The sequence below is a fragment of the Pungitius pungitius genome, chromosome 3 (assembly GCF_949316345.1).
Source record: "Pungitius pungitius chromosome 3, fPunPun2.1, whole genome shotgun sequence".
Classification (NCBI taxonomy): Eukaryota; Metazoa; Chordata; class Actinopteri; order Perciformes; family Gasterosteidae; genus Pungitius; species Pungitius pungitius.
Genome location: NC_084902.1, coordinates 10,963,840 through 10,985,096, shown reverse-complemented (window position 1 = coordinate 10,985,096; position 21,257 = coordinate 10,963,840). Strand labels below are relative to the sequence as shown.

General features: G+C 42.8%; 4 protein-coding genes, 1 long non-coding RNA gene and 2 other non-coding genes across 9 annotated transcripts; 4 read left to right on the top strand and 3 right to left on the bottom strand.

Moving 5' to 3' along the window:
* Window positions 1-102: 102 nt before the first annotated feature.
* trnap-cgg (transfer RNA proline (anticodon CGG)) lies at window positions 103-174 on the top strand. The gene has a single exon. It is a non-coding gene; the product is annotated as a tRNA-Pro (tRNA).
* Window positions 175-323: 149 nt separating this feature from the next.
* On the bottom strand, window positions 324-395 carry trnap-agg (transfer RNA proline (anticodon AGG)). The gene has a single exon. It is a non-coding gene; the product is annotated as a tRNA-Pro (tRNA).
* A 336-nt stretch (window positions 396-731) lies between these two features.
* On the top strand, window positions 732-4,279 carry thap12b (THAP domain containing 12b). Its single transcript, XM_037462776.2, has 5 exons — window positions 732-1,079; window positions 1,456-1,576; window positions 1,667-1,774; window positions 1,883-1,919; window positions 2,020-4,279. Exons 1-5 carry the CDS (start codon window positions 991-993, stop codon window positions 3,972-3,974), a joined length of 2,310 nt encoding a protein of 769 aa, XP_037318673.2. The 5' UTR covers window positions 732-990; the 3' UTR covers window positions 3,975-4,279.
* Window positions 4,280-4,404: 125 nt separating this feature from the next.
* On the top strand, window positions 4,405-11,298 carry LOC119212409 (microtubule-associated protein 6 homolog). Of its 3 annotated transcripts, none has more exons than XM_062561193.1 (4): window positions 4,405-5,055; window positions 5,146-5,901; window positions 7,118-7,331; window positions 9,673-11,298. In XM_062561193.1, exons 2-4 carry the CDS (start codon window positions 5,168-5,170, stop codon window positions 9,868-9,870), a joined length of 1,146 nt encoding a protein of 381 aa, XP_062417177.1. In that variant the 5' UTR covers window positions 4,405-5,055; window positions 5,146-5,167; the 3' UTR covers window positions 9,871-11,298. The 3 variants fall into 3 exon arrangements, with proteins under 3 accessions (XP_062417177.1, XP_062417180.1, XP_062417178.1); XM_062561196.1 differs by adding an exon at window positions 7,812-7,860 and having other exon boundaries at window positions 4,405-5,901; window positions 9,673-9,795; XM_062561194.1 differs by having other exon boundaries at window positions 4,405-5,901; window positions 7,812-9,815.
* Window positions 11,299-13,047: 1,749 nt separating this feature from the next.
* Window positions 13,048-17,567, top strand: zgc:112083 (uncharacterized protein LOC550461 homolog). The gene is made up of 10 exons (XM_037477628.2): window positions 13,048-13,186; window positions 13,674-13,885; window positions 14,492-14,718; window positions 14,801-14,912; window positions 14,995-15,147; window positions 15,248-15,322; window positions 15,852-15,972; window positions 16,069-16,207; window positions 16,295-16,419; window positions 16,596-17,567. Exons 2-10 carry the CDS (start codon window positions 13,735-13,737, stop codon window positions 17,026-17,028), a joined length of 1,536 nt encoding a protein of 511 aa, XP_037333525.2. The 5' UTR covers window positions 13,048-13,186; window positions 13,674-13,734; the 3' UTR covers window positions 17,029-17,567.
* Window positions 17,568-17,672: 105 nt separating this feature from the next.
* Window positions 17,673-19,031, bottom strand: LOC119215870 (autism susceptibility gene 2 protein homolog). The gene is made up of 3 exons (XM_037468368.2): window positions 18,977-19,031; window positions 18,603-18,726; window positions 17,673-18,519 (listed from the first exon to the last, which is right to left on the bottom strand). The coding sequence occupies exons 1-3, from the start codon at window positions 19,001-19,003 to the stop codon at window positions 17,699-17,701; spliced, it is 972 nt and encodes a 323-aa protein (XP_037324265.2). The 5' UTR covers window positions 19,004-19,031; the 3' UTR covers window positions 17,673-17,698.
* Window positions 19,032-19,139: 108 nt separating this feature from the next.
* On the bottom strand, window positions 19,140-20,308 carry LOC134126983 (uncharacterized). The gene is made up of 3 exons (XR_009955913.1): window positions 20,143-20,308; window positions 19,373-19,489; window positions 19,140-19,214 (listed from the first exon to the last, which is right to left on the bottom strand). It is a non-coding gene; the product is annotated as an uncharacterized LOC134126983 (long non-coding RNA).
* Window positions 20,309-21,257: the final 949 nt, after the last annotated feature.

Sequence of the window (21,257 nt, the reverse complement as noted above, 5' to 3'; positions counted from 1 at the left end):
TTGTTCTCTTTAGAGCGCTCAGCCTAGAGTCTTGTCATCAAAGACGTCCCATCGTCCGTTTACTGGTTTTATACTTGTATGTCTGTAGTTCTATGACGTTCTGGCTCGTTGGTCTAGGGGTATGATTCTCGCTTCGGGTGCGAGAGGTCCCGGGTTCAAATCCCGGACGAGCCCTTAGCATTTTATTCGGTGGGTGGCTGATACTCTGCTGAGGTTGTTTTTTTCAGTGCTTAAATGGCTATTGATCGTTTAAAATGTTTACGTTTGTGGCATACATATCGACAGAACTAGGAATCTTGTGACGGAGGCAAAACAAAATTGGAGGGCTCGTCCGGGATTTGAACCCGGGACCTCTCGCACCCTAAGCGAGAATCATACCCCTAGACCAACGAGCCGCCATTGTGCACCGGTCACATTACCTTTATAGATTTTATATATGGCAAATAGTAACTAGCAGGGTGCGTAGCAGTTAACATTGTATTAGTAATGCTAATACATTCCAAACGACATGGCGGCTAACCTTCATATTTGTATTCTTTAATTTATGTATTCTAGATTCGCAATATAGCTTGCACCCTGAATACGAGAAAACCCGTTTAGCTCGCAAACGTTTACAAGCATTAGCGCCTTGTAGTTGCCTTTGCTACCCAGTGGAAGGTAGCAGTGAGTTCGTAACAGTCAGGCCAATAGAAATGGGGCTCGAGCAACCAACAGTTATAACCTAGGCTTTGGCTGTGGCCAATCAGGTCCTTTGTGGGTGGGACATCGTAAACCTTTGTGACTGCTGTGATAGTGATCGTGAATAAAGTCGGAGCCGATCGATTGCAATGTAACGTTATGTAACGTTACACGCCTATCGCGGTATTTCTGGTCATATTTCTTCTCCTCTGTGTGCGTCAGTACGCACTTGGGTCCGCGCGAGTCTCTAAACCGCAGTGCTAAAGTTAGCAAATGATAACAGTTAGCTAAGCTAACAACCTAGCTTAAAGCATGCCGAATTTTTGCGCGGCCCCAAACTGTACACGGAAGAGCACACAGTCCGATTTGGCATTTTTTCGATTTCCACGGGACCCAGAGAGGTAAGGCATTATTTTATAGCGTTACCCCATTCTATTCAAATGCCTGAGGAATTATAATATGTCCAAAGTTAACGACAATTACTGATCAATACTTTGAGGTAAATAGTGCTGCTGTTTATCGATGTTACTTCGTCGCCCAGGCCCCTGAGAAACTTCCTCACAACATGCAAACTGCACAGAAGCACTGGGCACTTCTTAGTGTTTATTTGACCACGTGTTTCGAAGTTTAGTGTGCATGTTTTTGTCATTTGCAATGCACTCACCCAAATTAGTATTCTATAAATTGTTAGAAGTATTTTCAAGCAAGCAAGCAAGCATGGTTGCTGTCTCAGTTCATCACTGTTATAGCTCGTTTATGTCTTTTTTTCTTTCTTAGATGTCGCATCTGGGTGGAGAACTGCCGCCGAGCAGACCTGGAAGCGAAAACATCGGATCAATTGAACAAGCACTACAGATTATGTGCCAAACACTTTGATCCAGCGATGGTGTGCAAAACAGTGAGTATCCCCACATCATTAAAAACTTTTTCTAATTTTTCTAAAAACTTGTCTCCCGAATTGGACTTATTTGAATTCTTTGCTTTTTAGAGCCCCTACAGGACTGTGTTGAAGGATACAGCCATTCCAACCATTTTTGATCTGACAAGCCATCTAAGAAATCCTCATACCAGACACCGCAAGCGGATTAAAGAACTTGTAAGGACAATATTTATTAGTTGTGTTGTTCGAAATTCCCATATTAACATTAGTACTTTGACTGATTGTTGTTGGACACTTGTGAATTAATAAGGTTTCTCATTTTAGTCTGAAGAAGATTTGAGGAGGATTAAAGAAAGGCGATGTAAGTAAATTTGGAATTCAATTTTATCCACTAAAATTAAACAATGAACTGTTTGTTTTATTCAGTATTTACTGAAAATATTGTTTGTCCCCCCCCCCAGTGGCGTCTTCTGTTGAACAGCTTGCTTCCAAAAAAGCCGAGGACAGCACAGGCGCCGCGGAGGATGAGCCCCAACTGTCCACAGAGGAAAGGGAGTTTCGTGAATACCTGCGGTCGTTGTTTGAGGTCGTGGTCGTGTTGGGAAAACAGAGTATCCCATTGGCGGCTGGAAAAGCATCCGAAGCTGAATACATGTCGAACAACTTCCAGGCCCTCCTTGATTACCGCATGAATGCTGGTGATGAAGCTCTGAAAAAGAGATTTCACGCGACTGCTGTGAACACAGAATACGTCTCTGCCACCCAGCAGAACCAGCTGTTGGACATCTGTGAGAACACGGTGAGGGAGGAGATGCTTATGGAGGTGAGAGAGAGCCGCTTCTTCTCCCTTGTCACAGGTGACCTCGTTGAATTTGCAGATGAGAAGCACCTGCCTTTATTTTTACACTTTGTCAATCAGCACAACGTCCTGAGAGAAGAGTTTTTAGACTTTATGTCTTTTGATGGGGATGAGTCTGCCCTGGTAGAGCGGCTGGAGGCCCAACTGACCGACCGCTGGGGCCTCAGCATGGAAGACTGCCGCGGTCAGGCCCACAAGGCCACCGGGACCTCCACCACCAAGATGAAAGCTGTGGCTGTGCTACTGATGGAGAAGTATCCTCTGGCATTGCACATGCCGTGCTCTGAAATGGCACTGAACGTGCACCTGGCCAACAGTCTGCCTTTTCCCAACGTCCAGGTCGTCATGGAGACACTGAGAAGGATCGGCGCTTTCTTTAGGACCCCGTTCACGCAGGATGAACTTGAAAAGGCGATCTCCACTCACTACCAGAAAAATGAGGAGAAAGGATCTTCGCTAAAACAAGCCTGTGCCTCAGGCTGGACGGAACGGCACAATGTCTTTGATGTGCTGCTGGACATGTTGCCGCCCCTGCTGCTGTGCATGGACAGCATCCGGGACAACGACGATGGAAACTTTGCCGACACGGTCACAGCGACTGCGTATTCAGTCACAGAAACTCTGTCCGACTTTGAGATCGTCGTCACCGTGGTCATCTTAAAAAACGTTCTCACGTTCACCAGAGCCTTCGGGCGGAATCTCCAGGGTGAAACGCTTGATGTGTTTTTTGCTGCCAACAGCCTAACCGCTGTCCTACATTCACTGAATGAGGTCAACGATAACGTCGATGTCTACCACGAGTTCTGGTATGAGGAGGCTGTGAGTGTGGCCAATGTGATGGAGATTCCTGTGAAGGTGCCGAGGTTGTTTCTGAGGAAACAGCGTGCAGCCGATGTGGGGGAAATCCAAATCGAGGCATATTTTAAGGAGTATGTGACCGTCCCCATTATCCATGGCATCATGCAGGAGGTGGAGGACATGTTCTCTGAGACCAACCTCAAAGCTCTCAAGTGCCTGTCGCTGGTCCCAGCTGTCATGGGGCAGATGAAGTTCAACACCACCGAGGAGAACTACGCAGACGTGTACCGCGGCGACCTCCCCAGCCCCGACACACTTCTGGCAGAGCTCCACTGCTGGAGAATCAAGTGGAAGCACAGAGGCAAGGAGGTGCGCCTGCCCACCACCATCCATGAAACCCTTCAGCTGCCGGACGTCAAGTTCTTCCCCAACGTCAACGCTTTCCTCAAGGTGCTCTCCGCCTTGCCAGTGCTGAAACTGGAGGACAACAAAGGGGACAAAGCGAGTGAACGGCTGCAGGCCCATCTCGACAGCGTGCCCGCCAAGCAGTGGAACAAAAGTCTGGCGATGCTCAGCGTTAATACTCACGTCAAACATGACTTGGATGTCATGGTCGACAAATATTGCAGACTCTATTCAGAGGAAGATCCTGAAGCCGAGTCGGAGGAAGTGGCGGAGGCAGAAGCCGAGTCGGAGGAAGGGGCTAAGACAGCAGCCGAGTCTGAGGAAGGGGCGGAGGCAGAAGCTGCCATGAAATGATTTGACACTGGCTCTGAGCTCACAAGGAAGGTTTTGTGGACAAAAATAAAGTAAATGGATTGGCTGCAAGTCATAAGCATCCTCATTTGGGTGCTCATTTATGTTTTAGTGTATGTGCACATGGATAAGAACTAATGGACATTGTTGCTTTTGTTAAGAAGTGATTGATTCCATTTTTTCAGTCCCTGATGTTTTCCAGAAAAAATGAAATGACCATTGTTCTTGTATGTAGTAAACAAATAAAATTGTAAACTGTAAATATGTAGGCAAAGAAGAAACTCCAATAAACTGCTCACTGCTGTCTATATTATATCCCTTTAATGAACTAGATGAACACCGTCACTATTGGATTCCTTTCCACCCACTATGAGCACCAGAGGGAGCAGTTGCACCAATATCAGCATTCTCAATTGGAAGCCCTTGTTTTTGTTGGTGTGATATTCTGGATATAAAGGCCGCAATGTTGAAAGTCCACCTCCTTTAAAAGTAATATTTAGCTTGAAATGTTATGCCACATAAAGTAGTTATTAACATGTCACATTTTACATATCTTCCTAAATGTTTTTTTATCTTTTGGGTTGAATTAAAAATGAATTTTAGGATGGGTCTAGTCCCTGCCTGAAGCATAAAGTATAAAACCCTGCAGTTTAATGAATGACCATTCTAAACCATTGTGTCTTTCAGAGACATAACCACCACGTTACTGTAGTTTGTAAATTGGGTTCTTCCTGACGCTCGGACGCGTCTCCTCCCTCCGCGCGCTGACGCGCAGGTGAGAGTTCACCGTGCGTCCTCAGACCCCGGCCATCTCCAAGCATCACACCGATGTGGGTGGGGTCCCTTTTGATGCGCAACGACACGGCAAAGTCCAGGGCAAAACCACGAAGTCCATTGAAACTTCGGCCAGAATCCTCGTGGCTGCGGGAGGATCGGGAGAGAGAGAGGGAGAGAGAGACAGTCGTCGGTGCTCTGCTTTCAGTGGTCTCTGGTAAAGATCGACGACAAGAGTGCAATTACATCAAGCTGCAGGGAGGAATAACCCTGACTGGTCAGGAACTCTAGGTGGAGGTGTGTGTGCAGGGTGAGTGACCAGGCGTTTGTTCCTTTACACGCAATCCGACATCTAAGAGTGTGTTATCCTGCGCATATTTTTTTTTTCTTTCTCGCCAAGCCTTCGGTAGTACTTGATCGTCATGGCATGGCCTTGCCTCACGCGTGCTTGCTGCATCAACCGCTATTGGACGGAGCTGGACAAAGCGGACGTCGCGGTGCCGTTGGTTTTCGGTAAATATTCGGATGCGGCCGACGTGCAGCATCTTCCCCATCACCTGCAGCCGAGGCACAAGAGGGCCGGGGCGATCGCCATAGAAACCCAGCCCCATCCCGCGGAGCAGGAGCCCGGGAAGGCACCGCCCGCGACGGGTGCCGCAGCGGGGAAAGATGGCTCCGCGGCGTCCGTCATGCGCCAAGACTTCAAGGCGTGGAGTGTGCGCCCCGAGCCGAGCTGCAAACCCAGGAACGAGTACCAACGCTCGGCCGCCCCGTTCAATACCGAAACGCAGTATCAGAAGGACTACAAGCCGTGGCCTATACCGAAGAAGCACGACCACCCTTGGATACCCAAGCCCAGCCCCGGCGGACCGGAGCGCAGCGCCGCGAGCGGAAAGCTGGACCACCACCACCACCACGCCGCCGCCGCCGCGGAGGCCGACAGCGGCGTGGAGAAGAGCGAGCTCGAGGAGAAAACGCAGGAGAAAGAGTCAACGGAGCCGGCGAAGAGGGAGAAGTCCGCTGAGAGAGAAACGGGCGAGAAGGCGGAACGTCAGACGCCCGCCGATGCGAGCGCGGAGCAGAGGAAAGGCCGAGCGGCCGCAGACGCTCTGAACAGACAGATCAAGCAGGTCATGTCCACTTCTAGCAGCTACAGGTAAGTCTGCGAGGGGCGTTTATTCCTCAGCCCATCGAGGTGAGAAACCCTTTGCTTGGGCCTTTTTTTTAAGGATGGGTTTGCCGACCTTTTTTAAGTATCCCTTACTCAACATTTTAATAAAATCCCAAACAATAATGTCAGTGATGAAACATTTGGAGAAGATTTTGTCGAAAGTTTATTTGTTGCTGCGTGATCTCTTGTTACCATCTCCAGAGATGAGCAAACTGATATGGGCACAGGAAAAGGTTGCATTATTGATTTTCTCCTGCTTTATCCCTCCTAACAATACTATCGATAGTATGAATGAGACGATCCAGTAAAAGGGTCTAAATGTAATCATGTTTCTTAACGTGGTTTCTGCAGGCTGACTCCCAATTGAATTATTAATAAATGATGCAGGTTAGGAATACTACTAAATAGCTTCATTTCTGTCCCTTAGAAATATTAAACTTACTATACACCAAGGCCTTCCATTTTGTGCTTATTAACTGTTCTGAATGAACTGAAATGACCAATGAACCTTGTGTGCCAGTTATTACAGCTGTTAGGATGTGCTTTGTGAGCAGTAAACAAACTTAATCTAATTACAAAGCGCACAATCGGAAGGCCAAGTCGAGGCCACATGACCGTTATCGTTGAACTAGAATTTTTAATGTTTTAATTAAAACAAGCTTTCTCATTTGCAATAGCCATTTAAAAACATTTTCTTAGTCACTGAATAGAACATAGTTTAGATTTCTGCAGATTAAATATATATATATATATAAATTGCAAACACAATTGTACAATTACTTACGTTATTGTCCATAATTGTTGTGTTTAAATGACGTCAATACGCCTGATTGATCGTGAACATGAGACATTATAACGTGTTTGACTGAAATTGAAACTAATTTACTAAATTCACCGGCCTCTCTTTCTAGCTTCTCCCATATGAACATTTAATGCTTTTCTTCTTCAAGAAGAATCAAAAAAAATATTGTGCTCACTGGACAATGCTGCAGACGATCGGCCCAGAGCAACACAATAGTTCACATGAGCTTTGTAGTGTGCGTACAGCATCTACCACTTATTGCCTCGTTGTACGTTCAGTGACTGGCCAAAAAGTCCAAAGATATTCGTTATCGGTAAACTCATTCTGAGATGATTTATTAGTGAAAATGATCATTGTGGCCCCAGAAACCTCTTTGCTTGCTTTTTCCACTGCCTGCAGGACTGAGTTCAAGGCCTATAAGGATGTGAAAACAGTGAAGGCCATTAAAGCTCCAGATCTGTACAAACCCCCAGTGAAGGAGGCCAGTTTGGAAACCAGCTACAGCGCCACATACAAGGGGGAGCAGACGAAGGCTCACCCCACCGACAACAAGCTGATGGAGCGCAGGCGGATACGCAGCCTGTACAGTGAGCCCGCTAAGGAGCCCGCCAAGGTGAGAGCACGCCCTCACACACACGGGTCCACTGATGGAGGTTTCCGTCTGTAGAATAAAGTACCCTTTTACGGTTACGTTTTCTCAACTGTACTCTGAACTGAAAAAGTGTTCACTTAGTTCCCTTGTATGTTTCTATTATACATAACCTTCTTATATTACCATTTGAAGATGTTTTAGATAAAATAAGCAGTTCTCATTTTGAGATGATTCCATCACACTTGTTCTGTAAATTCTCCAGTAAAAACTTAGCAGCGCAATTCTGTAACATTTGAACCAAATAAACAACAACAAACCAATATAAGAAATAGGTATTGCATCAGTTTGACATTGACATATATAATATCCAATCTGTGGGTTAAAGTAGAATTAACATAGATTAGTATATTAGTGGATGTTATTGACAGTTCAGACGACAATTGGTTAATAATGTGTCTATAGTGTGTTTAAAGATGGCCACTCCCTCTCTCATTTTTGTAGGACGTCTCAGAGACTGAGAGCAGCTCTGTTCTAAACCTGCTGTAGCCAGGTGTGTTCACTGTTTCTTCTGAAAGGCATGGAGGCTGACCTCAAATTGATCAGACGCTATTGTGCAGACCAGGACACACGTACGCACACGGTGTGCGCCTCGGCCTTGCGAAAAACTATCAGCCACATCTTCACTGTTTGCCCACATCTCAGGCAGCACCACCCACAAGCCCTTTATTAAGCCAAGGAGGTTTTTGAAAAAGGTTGCATTCGTTGATAAATGGAAGACGTCCGAGTAGCTGAGATGATATTTCAAAGTGACGGATGAGAATCGAAACAAAAGAGATGGATTGATTGCATCAGTGGAGGCCAATAAGACGAATATCTCAATGATATAAATGAGATTAAAAAAAAGATCTGCTCTGTGAATATCTCTATTTTGGTGACAATCATAGGCAAAAGGGTATTTCAGGTTTCCCATTTGGAAAATTAACACACACCATTGGCTCACCATTAATTTGACTCCATTCAAGTGGGAGGAAGCCCAGCAGGGTGTGTGTGACAGTGTTAACCCATTGGTGTTAATGTCTGCAGTTCATTATGATGCACCAAAGAAGATCTAGGTTTGTTCCTCAAGGTCCACAGCATCAAGGGTGTGTGGTGAAAAGGAATAAATGTGTCTAATCTAATTTGGACTGTATTTTAAAAAGCACCATGGCACAAGTACACTTAAAGAGTTTTTTGGCAATGAACGACACATTCCCCCACACCCGATAACACACTGTATTCCACCATGAGTGATGTGTCTGAGGCACCTCTGCACCTGATCCCTTGATTCACCGAAACTGAGCTATAACTTTCAGCAACACAAACATTTGTCATCTCTTACTAGTTTTTAAGTTTTCTTTATTCAGCAAAGTTTGAGCATGTCACTTCTTTGCTGTACACCAACTCATTTATACAAATTCATCTGGGAGATTATTCTTGAGTTTTTCATTGTTGTGGCAACACAACAATAGCAGAGGGAAGCTAAGTGTCTTGCTCAATTTCCCCAGGTGATATGGGAATGTGAACCAGCGATCTTCCAGTCACACGCCTGCTTCTTAAACATCAGAACACTTCAGAACACACATTCTTTAAGGTGTTAAACTAACATCATATACTAATATACATACTATATACCATCAACATTGTATGTTATAGTTTCTTTAAAACTTAAATAGGAAACTGCACAAACAGTGTTCTGTAAAAGGAAAAGCATAAATGCACCTTTTGTGCTGTTTCTTCTTTCCTCTATCCTCAATGCACTAACCAACAAAATGCAAAAGTCAACGTTACAATCTGGTGTCATTTGCCTGTCTATACTGTATATTAGGTAACAAGGTTAAAAAGGTACGTATTGCATGCTTAAATATGACTTCATCATACTTTTAATTCACCATTATTTAAACAATCGTTTTAAGGAATAGTTTGAGATTTTTGGAAATGCCCTTATTGAATTTTTTTTGCCAGGAGTTGGACAAGAAGATCAATGCTGCTCCCTTCTCATTGTCTTGCTGTCGTGGTCACTCCAAGAATTCCACTGCCCCCGGCCAAGAAATAGTAACTTACATAATATCTCAATAACCTTTGGATTAAACGGGGCTGTCTGTTTCCCCATTTCCACTGTTTTTGCCAAGCTAAGTTAATTGGCTGGCTGTAGTTTTATAATGGACAGCATGGAGAATAGCATCAATTACCTCTTTAAACTCTTGGCAAGGGAGCGATTAAATGCCTTTCCCAAAATGTCAAACTATTGCACTCACATCAGTTGATGTTTTCCACCGGACTCATTTTGTCTTTACTCAGGATTTTCCCTTTTCTTCTCTTTCAGGTGGATAAACCTGTTTCTCGCACCAAACCAAAAAAGACGCCAACAACAACTGGGAAAATGGTGATAAAATCAAAGGAGAAGCAGATTGCTAGTTCCCAGTTAGCCAAGAAGAAAGCATCTTCAAAGCCCAAACCAGATGGAGCTGTCACAAAGAAGAGCAAAGAGATCAGCAATAGACTGGCTGAATCAAAGCAGTAAAAGTAGTACTTTAAACCTTTTTCCATCATCGTGATCAAAGGCAATCTTGACAAATTAGGCAAATTTCTTCTGTCTGGTTTATTTCCCTTCCTGTTTTTGCCGGCCTGTCATATATTGTTGACCTTCTAATGGGCACTGGTGTCAAGCTTTTAGAATAATGCAAATAATTTCACTTTGAAGTGTGTGAGAGCGTGCGTGTAAGTGTGTGATTCTTTGTTTTTTGGTGCACAGAACCGCTTTATATTGTTGAGCACATCATTTGCACATTATGAGTTCTGTTTAACATTGAACTTTTAAAAAGAGCTATTGGTACACATATGTGTGAATGGACATTTGTACCTTTCTCGGAATGACATTTGAGAAAAATATAAAGATTGTATGAAATGTCCAAGGGATGCATATTCTCTCCGACTGTATCACAGAGAGGTTTTGTGAAAGTACAAAATCTGTTTTATAGTTGCGTTTCCTAGTTACAGTGCCTCCGCTCCTGGGTTCCATTTCATTGTTCTGGATGATATCTGCTTTTATCAGTTTGGTTGCTAAGAAACCAAATGAGCTGTAATATATAATTGCTACAGCTTGCATGCTGAACCCCGTTTTCGGTCGAGGAGGAACATTTTAGCTAAATATAATGCATGATTTAGAGATAGAATCTGGCCACATCATAGAAACAAAAGTACATACACTAAATAAAATCATGGTCTAGGGGCCTCTTAAAGCTACAAACTAAACACACCAGCTATATAGTTACACCAACAAACATATTTCTTGCAAATCTGAATGAAGATCCACTACTTCAATTTGATGTGTTTTTTTTAATTGAATTTGTTATTATTACAACTCAGTATTTTGTGACTGTGTACTCCTCTCTGAGCTGCAATTGTGCTAAACAAGAAGAAAAAGAAAAATATGCATTTAGTTCTTAAAAGGGTGAACATATTGTAGTTACTCAGTATACAGGTCGTCTGGAATTGGCTGATCTCTCAAGGACAAGGAATGTGTCAGGACTCAAAAGTTCAGCTCTCTAAATTGCTGCAGTCTGAAAATTAGCAAACATCATCTGTTCTTTATAAACATGACACAAAGCATTTGTACTTAAGCCACAGTGTGTGAGAGCCCATTTGAGCACTATCACAGTGTGTTTGCTTCCAGTTTTGGCTTTAGTGTGTGTGTGTGTGTGTAAGAGATGGAGTGAGAGAGTTTTCTGTGTATGACCTCTATAGCCTGCTGCCACTAGACGTGCTGCTGAGCCCTCCAACACCCTGGTGCTATACCTCTCATTGTGTATGCTGTCTGGTTTGGACTGTGTGGAGTCGAGCAAGAGATAAATGATGTTGTGACGACGTCATACCGCTGCAAACAACATGTTGTGATATTGTGCTTGTACTCTCATCTTGCTCTGAATGAACACTGATTAAAACGATGATATATTATCCTGTGGGGTGACTTATTGCTTAGAATTTTTTTTTTCTCACAATTTTCTAATATTTAAAATATATTCTAAAAACAGACTTTTTGAATTGAATGACATTTGTCATTTGAATGACAACATGTGTTTTAATGAATTATAATCATAACACCCTTTGAACACTTCAGAAATTACTATTAATTTATCTTAATATCAGTGTATTCTATAGACATTTTTCTTAACAATTACAGAAAAATCAACGCATTATTTTTATACCACAGTAAAATTCCAGGAGATGGGAATTGTATTGCAAAGAATATGAAAATAACCTAACTTAATAAAACACGTTTCTTTGGCCTGGATTCCATTTCCGAAGCACTCCTAGCAAGCACAGCAAAAGGATTCATTTTAAACAAGAATGCATGTTGTGCCTTGCAAAACTCAGTCAATCTTCAGAATAGTTGAAGTGTGTTTATTTGCGATGTAATGTCCACAATTCTCCTTGTTTCTTACAGTTGAGGGATTACATCATTATGAGATGCAAAATGTTTTCCTAAAACACAAGATTAAAAAATAAAAGGTTAAATTGTTAAATTATTTGATCCTTTCTTGGTTCATTCAGAAAAGCTTTAAGATGGTTGTGGTAATTTTTCTGTGAATCAGTCATCCTGACATAACACTGCATGAATAATTCAGTTGTTATGGGCCCTTATGTTTGCAGAGCAGTATGAAATATTGAATAACAGATCAGTGATGGGACTAGAACTAGCTAAGCTTTGTCCCCTTTCCAACAAACTTGGCTGGCTGGTTACAGTCTCCCCAACATATAATACTGTATTAAGAGAGTGTCATAGAGATCTCATACACTTGTTTCACTAGGTAGTTAATGTATACTTTATGATTTATGTATGGCCATTGCTGTTATGATGAAGTAGAAACAGCCACTGTCATAAATAATATAAGCCAATATTATATTTAGCCAATTTACAGCACCATCCATGTTTGAACATCTGCTCCAGTATATTCTTTGACCCACAAATTCACATGTAAACGAAATGTCGACCACAAAATGAAAGGTTATGTTAAATGTATGCATTATTGATATCACTGCACAATATTTTGTTACTGCATTAGAGTTGTGTTGACGTCATATCAGGAGACATGCACCCTCATGAAAATGTTAAATTTATTGGACTGGCAGGAGATGGCTTATTTGAGTGCTGATAGTCAGCATATTATGACCTCTGGTGGATAAGATCCAATATTGTTTCCCATTTATTTCGCAAAGCATTTTATTAACAGGGATACACTGCAAGTTGGTAACTCAGATTTCCTTTTTCTACATGCCCAGCTCTCGAAGGTGTCCAGGGTGTTTACAAGCTGGATGGAACGTGTGACTAACTACATCTCTCGTCCTGCCTGGTATCTCTGTTGATATCATGCCATCTGGATACAAAAGAACAATCAATAAAAAATGGTAAAAAGATTGCAACATAGTAGCATGGTCACAAGGATGATGTTGGCTCACAGAACCTTCGTGTGAGTATTACACTATAGAATTCAACTAAACCACAAATTATTAGGTTGGATTATGTTTTATAAAATAAAATAAATCAAAGTAGTGTTACAAATCAGAAAAAACAATGGTTGAAGAATTTAACAAAAGAGGAACAAGCTCCAAATGATCTAATAAACATTTTTACAACATTTTCGTGATAAAGTCAGTTGTTGTTGTATGACTCCTTCACGTTAATTGGCAGTATTCTTCTTCGTCTGTTTTGAATAACAGACGAAGAAGATCTACTTCCGTTTTGAGGCTCGAGATGACCGGAAATAAACAAACGCAGACGAGCTCAGAGGAGGGAAGAAGCATCAGCTCAGATAACAGAGCTGCTCCCGCTAATATCCGTAAGAAGCATTTACAAGAAATGGTGTATCGCAAGTGTAGGAAACAGTTGTGTGTGTTTAAAACGTCCACATTTAGCTGTTAAACTATTTTTTTTTAAACGTTAGCCGTTAAAGGCTAAGTCCGAGAAAGCATCGTTCAAAATAACGTCACTAACGTTAACTCATCACGTTACAGAAATTAACACAGCACGCTGAGATAGAAGTACGAATAATTTGGTTAGATTGTGAATTGTATCGATCACAAGCCGGCCTGGAATAAAACGAGGGCCAATGTGTGTTGTTTTAACATAATCTTCACCAAGAAAAAAGATTAAAGTTAACGCTGTCACTTCTCAGCTAATCTGAGCTAACGTCGGTTTACACATTTTTAAAGTTAGCTAGTTAGCACGTTTTTAAAATTCCAACCAGGTCGAGACAGCTACTCTGTGCTTTTGACATCGTATCGTAGCACGTCATAAAAACCTCTGTTGTATCGTTTTCTGTTTAGGCGGTCAGTTATTTGGGGCTTGGATGCAGCAGAAGCAGCTAAGCGCACACAGCTCGTCATCATGATGACAACCAAGAGGCTCGACAACTTTGAGGTGGTGTGTGAGTGGGCTTCGTGCAACTTTAAGGGCCGCACCATGGAGGAGCTGAGCGATCATATGTTTCTGCATTTGAAGGACTACCTGGGAGACAACGATGCCTTGGAGGACCTGGGTGAGTGAGGGCTTAAGAACTTGCACTTTTACTCACTTGTAGGGTTGGTAAAGCTAATTTGAAGTCAATCAGTCATTCTAGCACTTCTGTAGTCTCACGTAGGGCATCTAATGAAGATTCAAATATCTTGTTTACTAGAGAACAGTAAAGATAAATAACGTTGCACAGAAGACACAAACTAATTTCATGGTTTCTTTTGGAACCAACAACAGTTTTCTGCCCACACAACTTTTTTGCAACTCTTTCTCGTCTGCACACAACAGTTGTGACACTTTCTCTGTGGGAGTTGGATGCAACTCTCTCTTTTGCTGCTGAGTGGAAATATGCTGACTCAATGTATCTGTTGCGATTGAAGAGATGAGTACACACTGAGTGACAGTGACCCGTCTTAAATTAAGGGCACATGTTGTTTGACATTAAGGTGCATTAGAGGACAAGAAAACAGCCAGTCAGAAGTAATTTACCGACTGTACTGGTATCACTTATTTTAGGTTTGTTAAACAAATCAGTTGAAATGTTTAGTTGTTTGCTCAGCCATATGCAGTAAATATACTGCTTACTTTTTGTGTTCATTGCATCAATAACGCACTCCCTCTCTTTGTTTAGATGAGTATGCTTGTCTCTGGAATGGATGTGTATTTCTTTCCATGGGTAGCCCTGCGGAGCTGGAGGTCCACGCGTACTTCCACAACTACCACGGCAAGCTCAAGTTTGTCGGGTCACAGCTGCTCAAGTCCCGTCCTGATCTGCCCAGCTGCAACCAAGGCTTGCACAGCAACAACCTGGTTCCTGAAGGATCAGATGGATACGTTTGCCAGTGGGAGCATTGTGATGTAGGTACTATTAGATAATGCTATTCAGAGACATCAAATGACTGATTGCACCCCTGTTACAAAATGTATATTTTCTATCTAGAGTACATTTAACAATCCTGAGTGGTTCTACCGACATGTGGACAATCATGTTGAAAGTGCTGAGCCACAGTCCCTCCCACAACAATTGCAGGCTCTCTTCTGCCACTGGACAGGTTTGAAAGGAGCTCAAAGAAATGCTCGTGGTACGTCTAACTTCACGTCTTACCTTAACTATACGTCATGTTTCTATTACAGGCTGTGATGCTTTCTTTAAAATTAAATACCGCTTAAGGGAGCACATGCGGAGTCACACTCAGGAGAGACTTGTCGCCTGTCCCACATGTGGCAGCATGTTCTCCAGCAACACAAAGCTGTTCGACCACCTGCACAGACAGGCCGAGCCAGTAGGTGAGAAGGACTCTTCCTATTTCTCGGACGCCGTTAGTGCTGAATGTGTTCTGACTACAATGGTGATGTCTGTATATTTTCCTCTCTTATTCTTGAGCAGAGTCGCTGGTATGTGAGCATTGTGGCAAAGCTTTTTCCAGCGAGAGGCTTTTGAGGGATCATGTGCGTCAGCATGGTAATCGTTTCTCCTGCACTTCTTTTCTTAACTTGTTGTTACATTGTTTACATTTTTGAAGAAATGTTTTTGTCAATGGAATGAGCCAATTTCCAATCATTATTTGAAATAGTTTGTTACACCCTGATGTCATATCTATTGTATTGTTTCAAAGTGGATGAAAGCAGTGAAAGAAAAATTGTCCCGATCAGATTATTATAACTCTTTACCTAAATGTATTTAAATATTCTGTGTGTTTTATCACTAATTAAAAGTTAATACTTAGTAGATCAAATTGGTTGAAGTTTAAGCTTGAATTAAATTAACAATTATATAAGGCTCAATCATATTAAATTGTAAATTGTAACACATTGATGTCTTACATGTCATTTCCTAAAAAGGCCCACAGATTTTGGATTGATTAGAGAAAATTAAATAGTGTGAATATAATTTGCAGTTAAAAAGATGCATGCGACACCATTAGTGTTGCTAATGACCCATTTGGCAGGTATGTATTGTATGTCATTCCTGCTTTCTTTTGTATTCTCAGTGAATCAGGTGAAGTGTCCCTTCTGTGACATGACGTGCACCACTTTGGCAGCTTTAAAGATCCACATCAGGTTCCGCCACTGTGATGAGCGGCCATTTCCGTGTGACTTCTGTGACAAGAGGTAGACCCACAAGATTTTGGATAATGTTTCGGGGATATCAGCATTATTATTACTACTATTATTATTATTATTAATTCATTTGTAATTGTCTAACAGATTCAAGAACCAGCCCGATCTACAAAAGCACACCGAGGTTCACAATGAGGGCGCGGTGTACCACTGCACGGTGGAAGGCTGCGCCTATTCCTGTCACACGATCCAAACCATGAGCCAGCACTACAAACGAGTACACGAGGTCCGTCCGATCATCGACCCGCCGTAGTCACTGAGACGGCTTTAATGCTTTGTTTTATTAACATCGTTGCGTAATATTTACCGACAGGTCGGGGGGATGTCCAAATATAAATGCCATATCTGTGATAAAGTCTTCTCGTGGTGTTACACTCTGACACTTCACCTTCGCAAGAAGCATGATCTGAAATGGCCTTCTGGACATTCCCGCTTCAGGTGAGTCCTCAACGCTACTTATCTCTGTAAAAAAACAGCTCGTCAGATGCTCTGTAGGTCTCGCTTCTCTGTTGCGCATCAAATATCATTCAAGTAACTATGAGTAAAGGTTGAAACATATATTATTTACAATACAATATATTAAAAAATGGTGGATCCATGTTGTTCCTTCACAGATACAGAAAGGATGTGGATGGCTTTCTAAAAGTGAACATGGTGCGGTTTGAGACTGTGGAAGTGACAAAGGAGATCATGAAGAACATGGCCAAAAAGCCGCAGAGCCTGCGGAAAAGTCAGAGAACCAGCATCCGGAACAAGAAGGCCGCCGAGACGCCGGAGAGTGGCCGAAGCTCTCCCGCAGGGTCCTCCTCGCCCTCCTCCAGCTCCTCCTCCTCGTGTTCCTCTGAGCTGTCCGGAGGCGAGGACGCGTCGTCTCAGCCCAGCCCCAGAGGCAGTGACTCTCCCGTCTACTGTGTCATGAGCACCATCCCCCACATCGAGGAGGAGCCTGGAAGATTATCTCAGGAGGACTGTGATGGCGGTGGGACATCGGGAGCCGTGCAGGCCCTGACGGAGGTTGCGAGGGGCCTGGGCATGGACGTGGTGTGATTCCTGCATTCATTCGTGCATTCATCACGGGAACTTTTAGCTGTTTTGCAATGACATTGGTTTGCTTCTGGTTTATTTAGCTGTGAAGCTGCCAGTGGATACTGGAACCTTTTTTAAACCAGCTTTATGTTCTTTGGTGTTTTTTTAGAGGGGTGTGACCTTGAAATGGTTATGTTTGCACTGGTTTTAGAGACCATACTTATGTCATAGCCGCTCTTATTAACTCTTTCTACACACACATCTCCTGTCTATGGGGCTCCCTGTTAATGTGTATAATGAAGCTTTCATGAAATAGATCAGTTCTTTGTGATGTTTTCTTTCGCTTGACGGTGAAGGTAATTTATACAACATAATTGTTCAAAGTCGTGTCGGAATATCGCATAATTTTATTGTTACAAACATTCAATATAATTAATATACACAGGTAAGGTTTTTTTTTTTACTTTGAGTCAAATTACATCAAAGAAAATGCTGTAAAATTTCAATCCTACCGTTGTTTATTAAGAATATTTTTGTCCAATTAAAAGTGTACTAGTCCATACATTTTGCTTTATTAACACTTCTTCAGTGTGGAGCTCTATCGTCTACATGCACATTCGGGAAGAACCGTTGAGCTTAACACACAGGATGTAATCAACTGGTTGTTGTCATGGGAGCAGCTGCTCAAGACTCAGGGCTCCAGGTAAGAGGTCGCCAGATAGCCAGCACGGTGGAGAGGACAGTTCTCGTGACCCGGGTGGAGGAACTCCCTCCCTCCGAGGTACACCGGCTCCTGCTGCCTCGGCGCCAGAGGGAAATAAAGGGGCCTAAGTGTCCTGATTGCTTTGCAGGTATTCAACGAATAGTCCTTTTGGAGGTTTTGTCCGCGGTGCAGGTCCATCCTCTGGGGAACGTCCCATATCGGCTCCCATGAAGCAGTTTGGTAGGGGTGCATGTCGGCCCCGGGATAAGGCGCCAGTCCCCCGGGAGTTCTGATCACTCTCCATCTACTGCTGTCGGGGTAAAAGGCAGACAAATGTCCTCTGTCCACATCTGGCCTGGCATGTGAAGGCCGACGCGTGTGAGTTGTGCCGAGCGGAGATGGATCCGTGTTCAAATTCTCTGAGGAGTCGAGTCTGTCGTCTGCGGCTTCCTGCTTCACCATCTTCAGTGTGCCGGAGCCGTCCCACTCGCGCTTCCTTTTCCTGTCGCGTGAGCCGCCGGCTCCATCGTCAAGTTCAGGAGTCATCGATGGAGCCCGGGATGTGACCCTAGGAGGTAAATCCTTTGTTTTTTCGACCTGATGACCCCCACGTTTCTCCTTCCCATCAAGCTTCTCTTTCCAGTGCAGGTTTGGGGGCTTTTCTCGTTTCTCCCTGGTGGTCAGATGGCCGTGGCGAGACGCCGATGGAGATGTGTAAAGGTCAGAGAGATAACTTTTGTTGAAGTGGCTTGAATGTTCCGCTGTTTGTCCTTTTTCATTCCTGTCGGCAGTACGTTCATATCGAGAGTCTAGAAAACATAAGCAGCAGATCGGCTTTAACAATATGACACACACACACACACACCACTAGAGCTACTGGCTGTAAACACACCAATATTTGGGTTTCTGCAGGACGGCCTGGCTGATTCCTCGGGTTCAACCGGGCCAAGTGGACCTGTTGCGAGATACTCTGGGGTCGGCCCTGGAGGGGAACTGTTGGGTTTTTGCTGAATTTTCTGTTAAAAATAGCACAACGTAATTTGTGGAATGACACAGTATTGAAGTCACAGTTTATCATAACAAAAACATTTTAGCTTCTTGAAATCCATTTTGTTAATGTTGACTGTCAAGTGAAAACCTCGTGTGGAAATATGAAGAATATTTTAATGGTTTTCTTCTTCTTATTTATTCGAGACACAAAATACAACATCAAAACAACGTAACGGTCTTATGTAAACTGTAAATGTGGATGCATGTAGTTCTTACTTTGAGTTGTTTGTGATAGTATATCATCCAAGCAATGCTGACATGCAGTGCGCCCCAACGCCCTCCTTTCTGGAACAATAGTGTCAACAATTAGCAACAGAAATCTGTCCATTTAATCCCACACACACACACTTTGATGGCTGCATGTTGGACTCACAGTTGACCTGAAGGGCTTCTGTGTTGCTTTGTGAAAGGCCGTGGCGGGAGCGAAGGAGGGCCTCGTTGCTGCTCTGTCGACCTGCAGGAAAACACAACGGCTTGATGGGTTCTTGTCCGGTGAAAATGTCAGACTTGACATCGAGGCTCAGAATTGGCTTCAGGTGGGAATCAGTAAAGTTGGGAAGGAAAAACGCTACCATGTAGTTAACAACACAGTCAAGTTATACATCCCCTTACGTTGGTGGCCCGAGTTGCCATTGGACCGGGCGGGATGGTCAAGGATCGGTCGAGGAGGGGTGAGAAGGCATGTGGCCCAGTGTGCCGATGCATGGCAAGATGTTGGTGTAAAGTGCACTGTTGACATGAGAGAAAGTGTTGCTCAGTTCCCCAAACATCCATCTTAATTTATTTTGAGTTTGAGTCATCCCATTGATTTCTAAGCGGATTAATGGATAATATTGAAACGCTGAATCAGTATATTAGTACATGTGAATCCGAATAGCAAAACTTTCTGCAACTTAAACAGACCAGTATACAAAGTGGTGTTTCTTATGTAAACAATGCGATCCTGTAGATCAGGAGAATATGATCAAGGTCAACAAGCCCTACATCCCAACCTGCACACTCTGCATCTGCCACGCTGCTCGTTCCTCCCTCACTGAGAACAAAACACTCAACATGATCGCCACTCTTTGCTGTCCTGGCTCCTAAATGGTGGAACAAGCTCTCTGATGACATCAGGACCGCAGAGAGACATTTACATCTTCAAACTAAAGACACACCTCTTCAGACTATACCTTGACTACAAACACTAACCAATTGTAGCACTTAAATTGTACTTGTAATTGCTCTTATCTATAGCAAATTGGCTTATTTAATCAAAGTGCACTTTCGTGTTTCTTGTTCTTTTGAGTTTCAATCCTTATGGTTGAAATGCATTTATTAGACGTCGCTTTGGATAAAAGCGTCAGCAAAATAACATGTGATGAGAGTGTAGTTGGTCATACCAGGCTTTGAATCAGTTGGTTTACTCCTGAAATGAATGAGTCTGGTTGAAGCCGCCCCTCTGAAGTAAAATGTGGTCCAGTTGACGGGCAAATGAGCAGCTTTTCTTCTCCAAGGAAAAAAGGCAGCTGAACAGCAGCAGGGTCAGACTGCTCTCACTTTGTTCTCTTTGCGATCATCTTTATGGTACAAATAAATGAACAGCACAAATCAATTAAAAAACAGCTTAAAAACCACTACATAAACATTTGATTTAATGGACTTTTCCAACTATTTGCTCTGCACACTGGCGGGTAGCTTGTTAAATTGCATTAAAGGCAGTAATCCAATTGAGCAGACCAGTGTACCTATCCATTTAATGAATTTAAGAGCCATCCCTTCCAAGGACACGTGATGAGTAATGCTGTTAGTGAGAACGGTGATACGCTGTATATTTGTGTTGAATGTAAACCAGAAAAGGAGCTATAGTACGAATTCACTGTGTCGTACCAATCCAACGACCTGATCCCTCCGTTGTCGTGAAGACAAGATTAGCTGCAGGTTACACCAATGTTCTCTAAATTTCACCCATGTCAGCGGGCCATAGAAATCTCTTAATCTCATAAAGGAGCTCTTTGTTAGCAGTGCAAACAGAGCGAATGAGGCATCACAGGCAGCTCGCTGTGTCATCTGAGACTACAACACAAAATACTCTTAATACTTCCTGAGGTATAATGATGCCTTTTTTTTCCCATATCAATAGTTTTGGGGTGTGAGAAGTTTACTGATGAATTAATTAAACACACAACACATCAAAATACTTAAATAAATGAATTAGAGTTTCAGCAATGAATAAATGAGGAAATTTATCTGCAACGATTCTTATTATTAGTATTATCAGTAACAGTATTGTCACATTTGTAAAAAGAAACTAGATCCAGCTTCTCACGTGTGAATATGTTTGGTTTTTCTTTATGTGGTATAACTGAAAACGTCACACATGTTTTGGTGAAGTGCCATCGCTTTGGGCTCTGGAAAATAAGTCGCTTGATAAATCGTTTAATTGATGATGAAAATATTTGTTCCTAGCGGTCCTGAAACTATATTGACAACGAAAGTCATGAATGGCTTTTCTTAA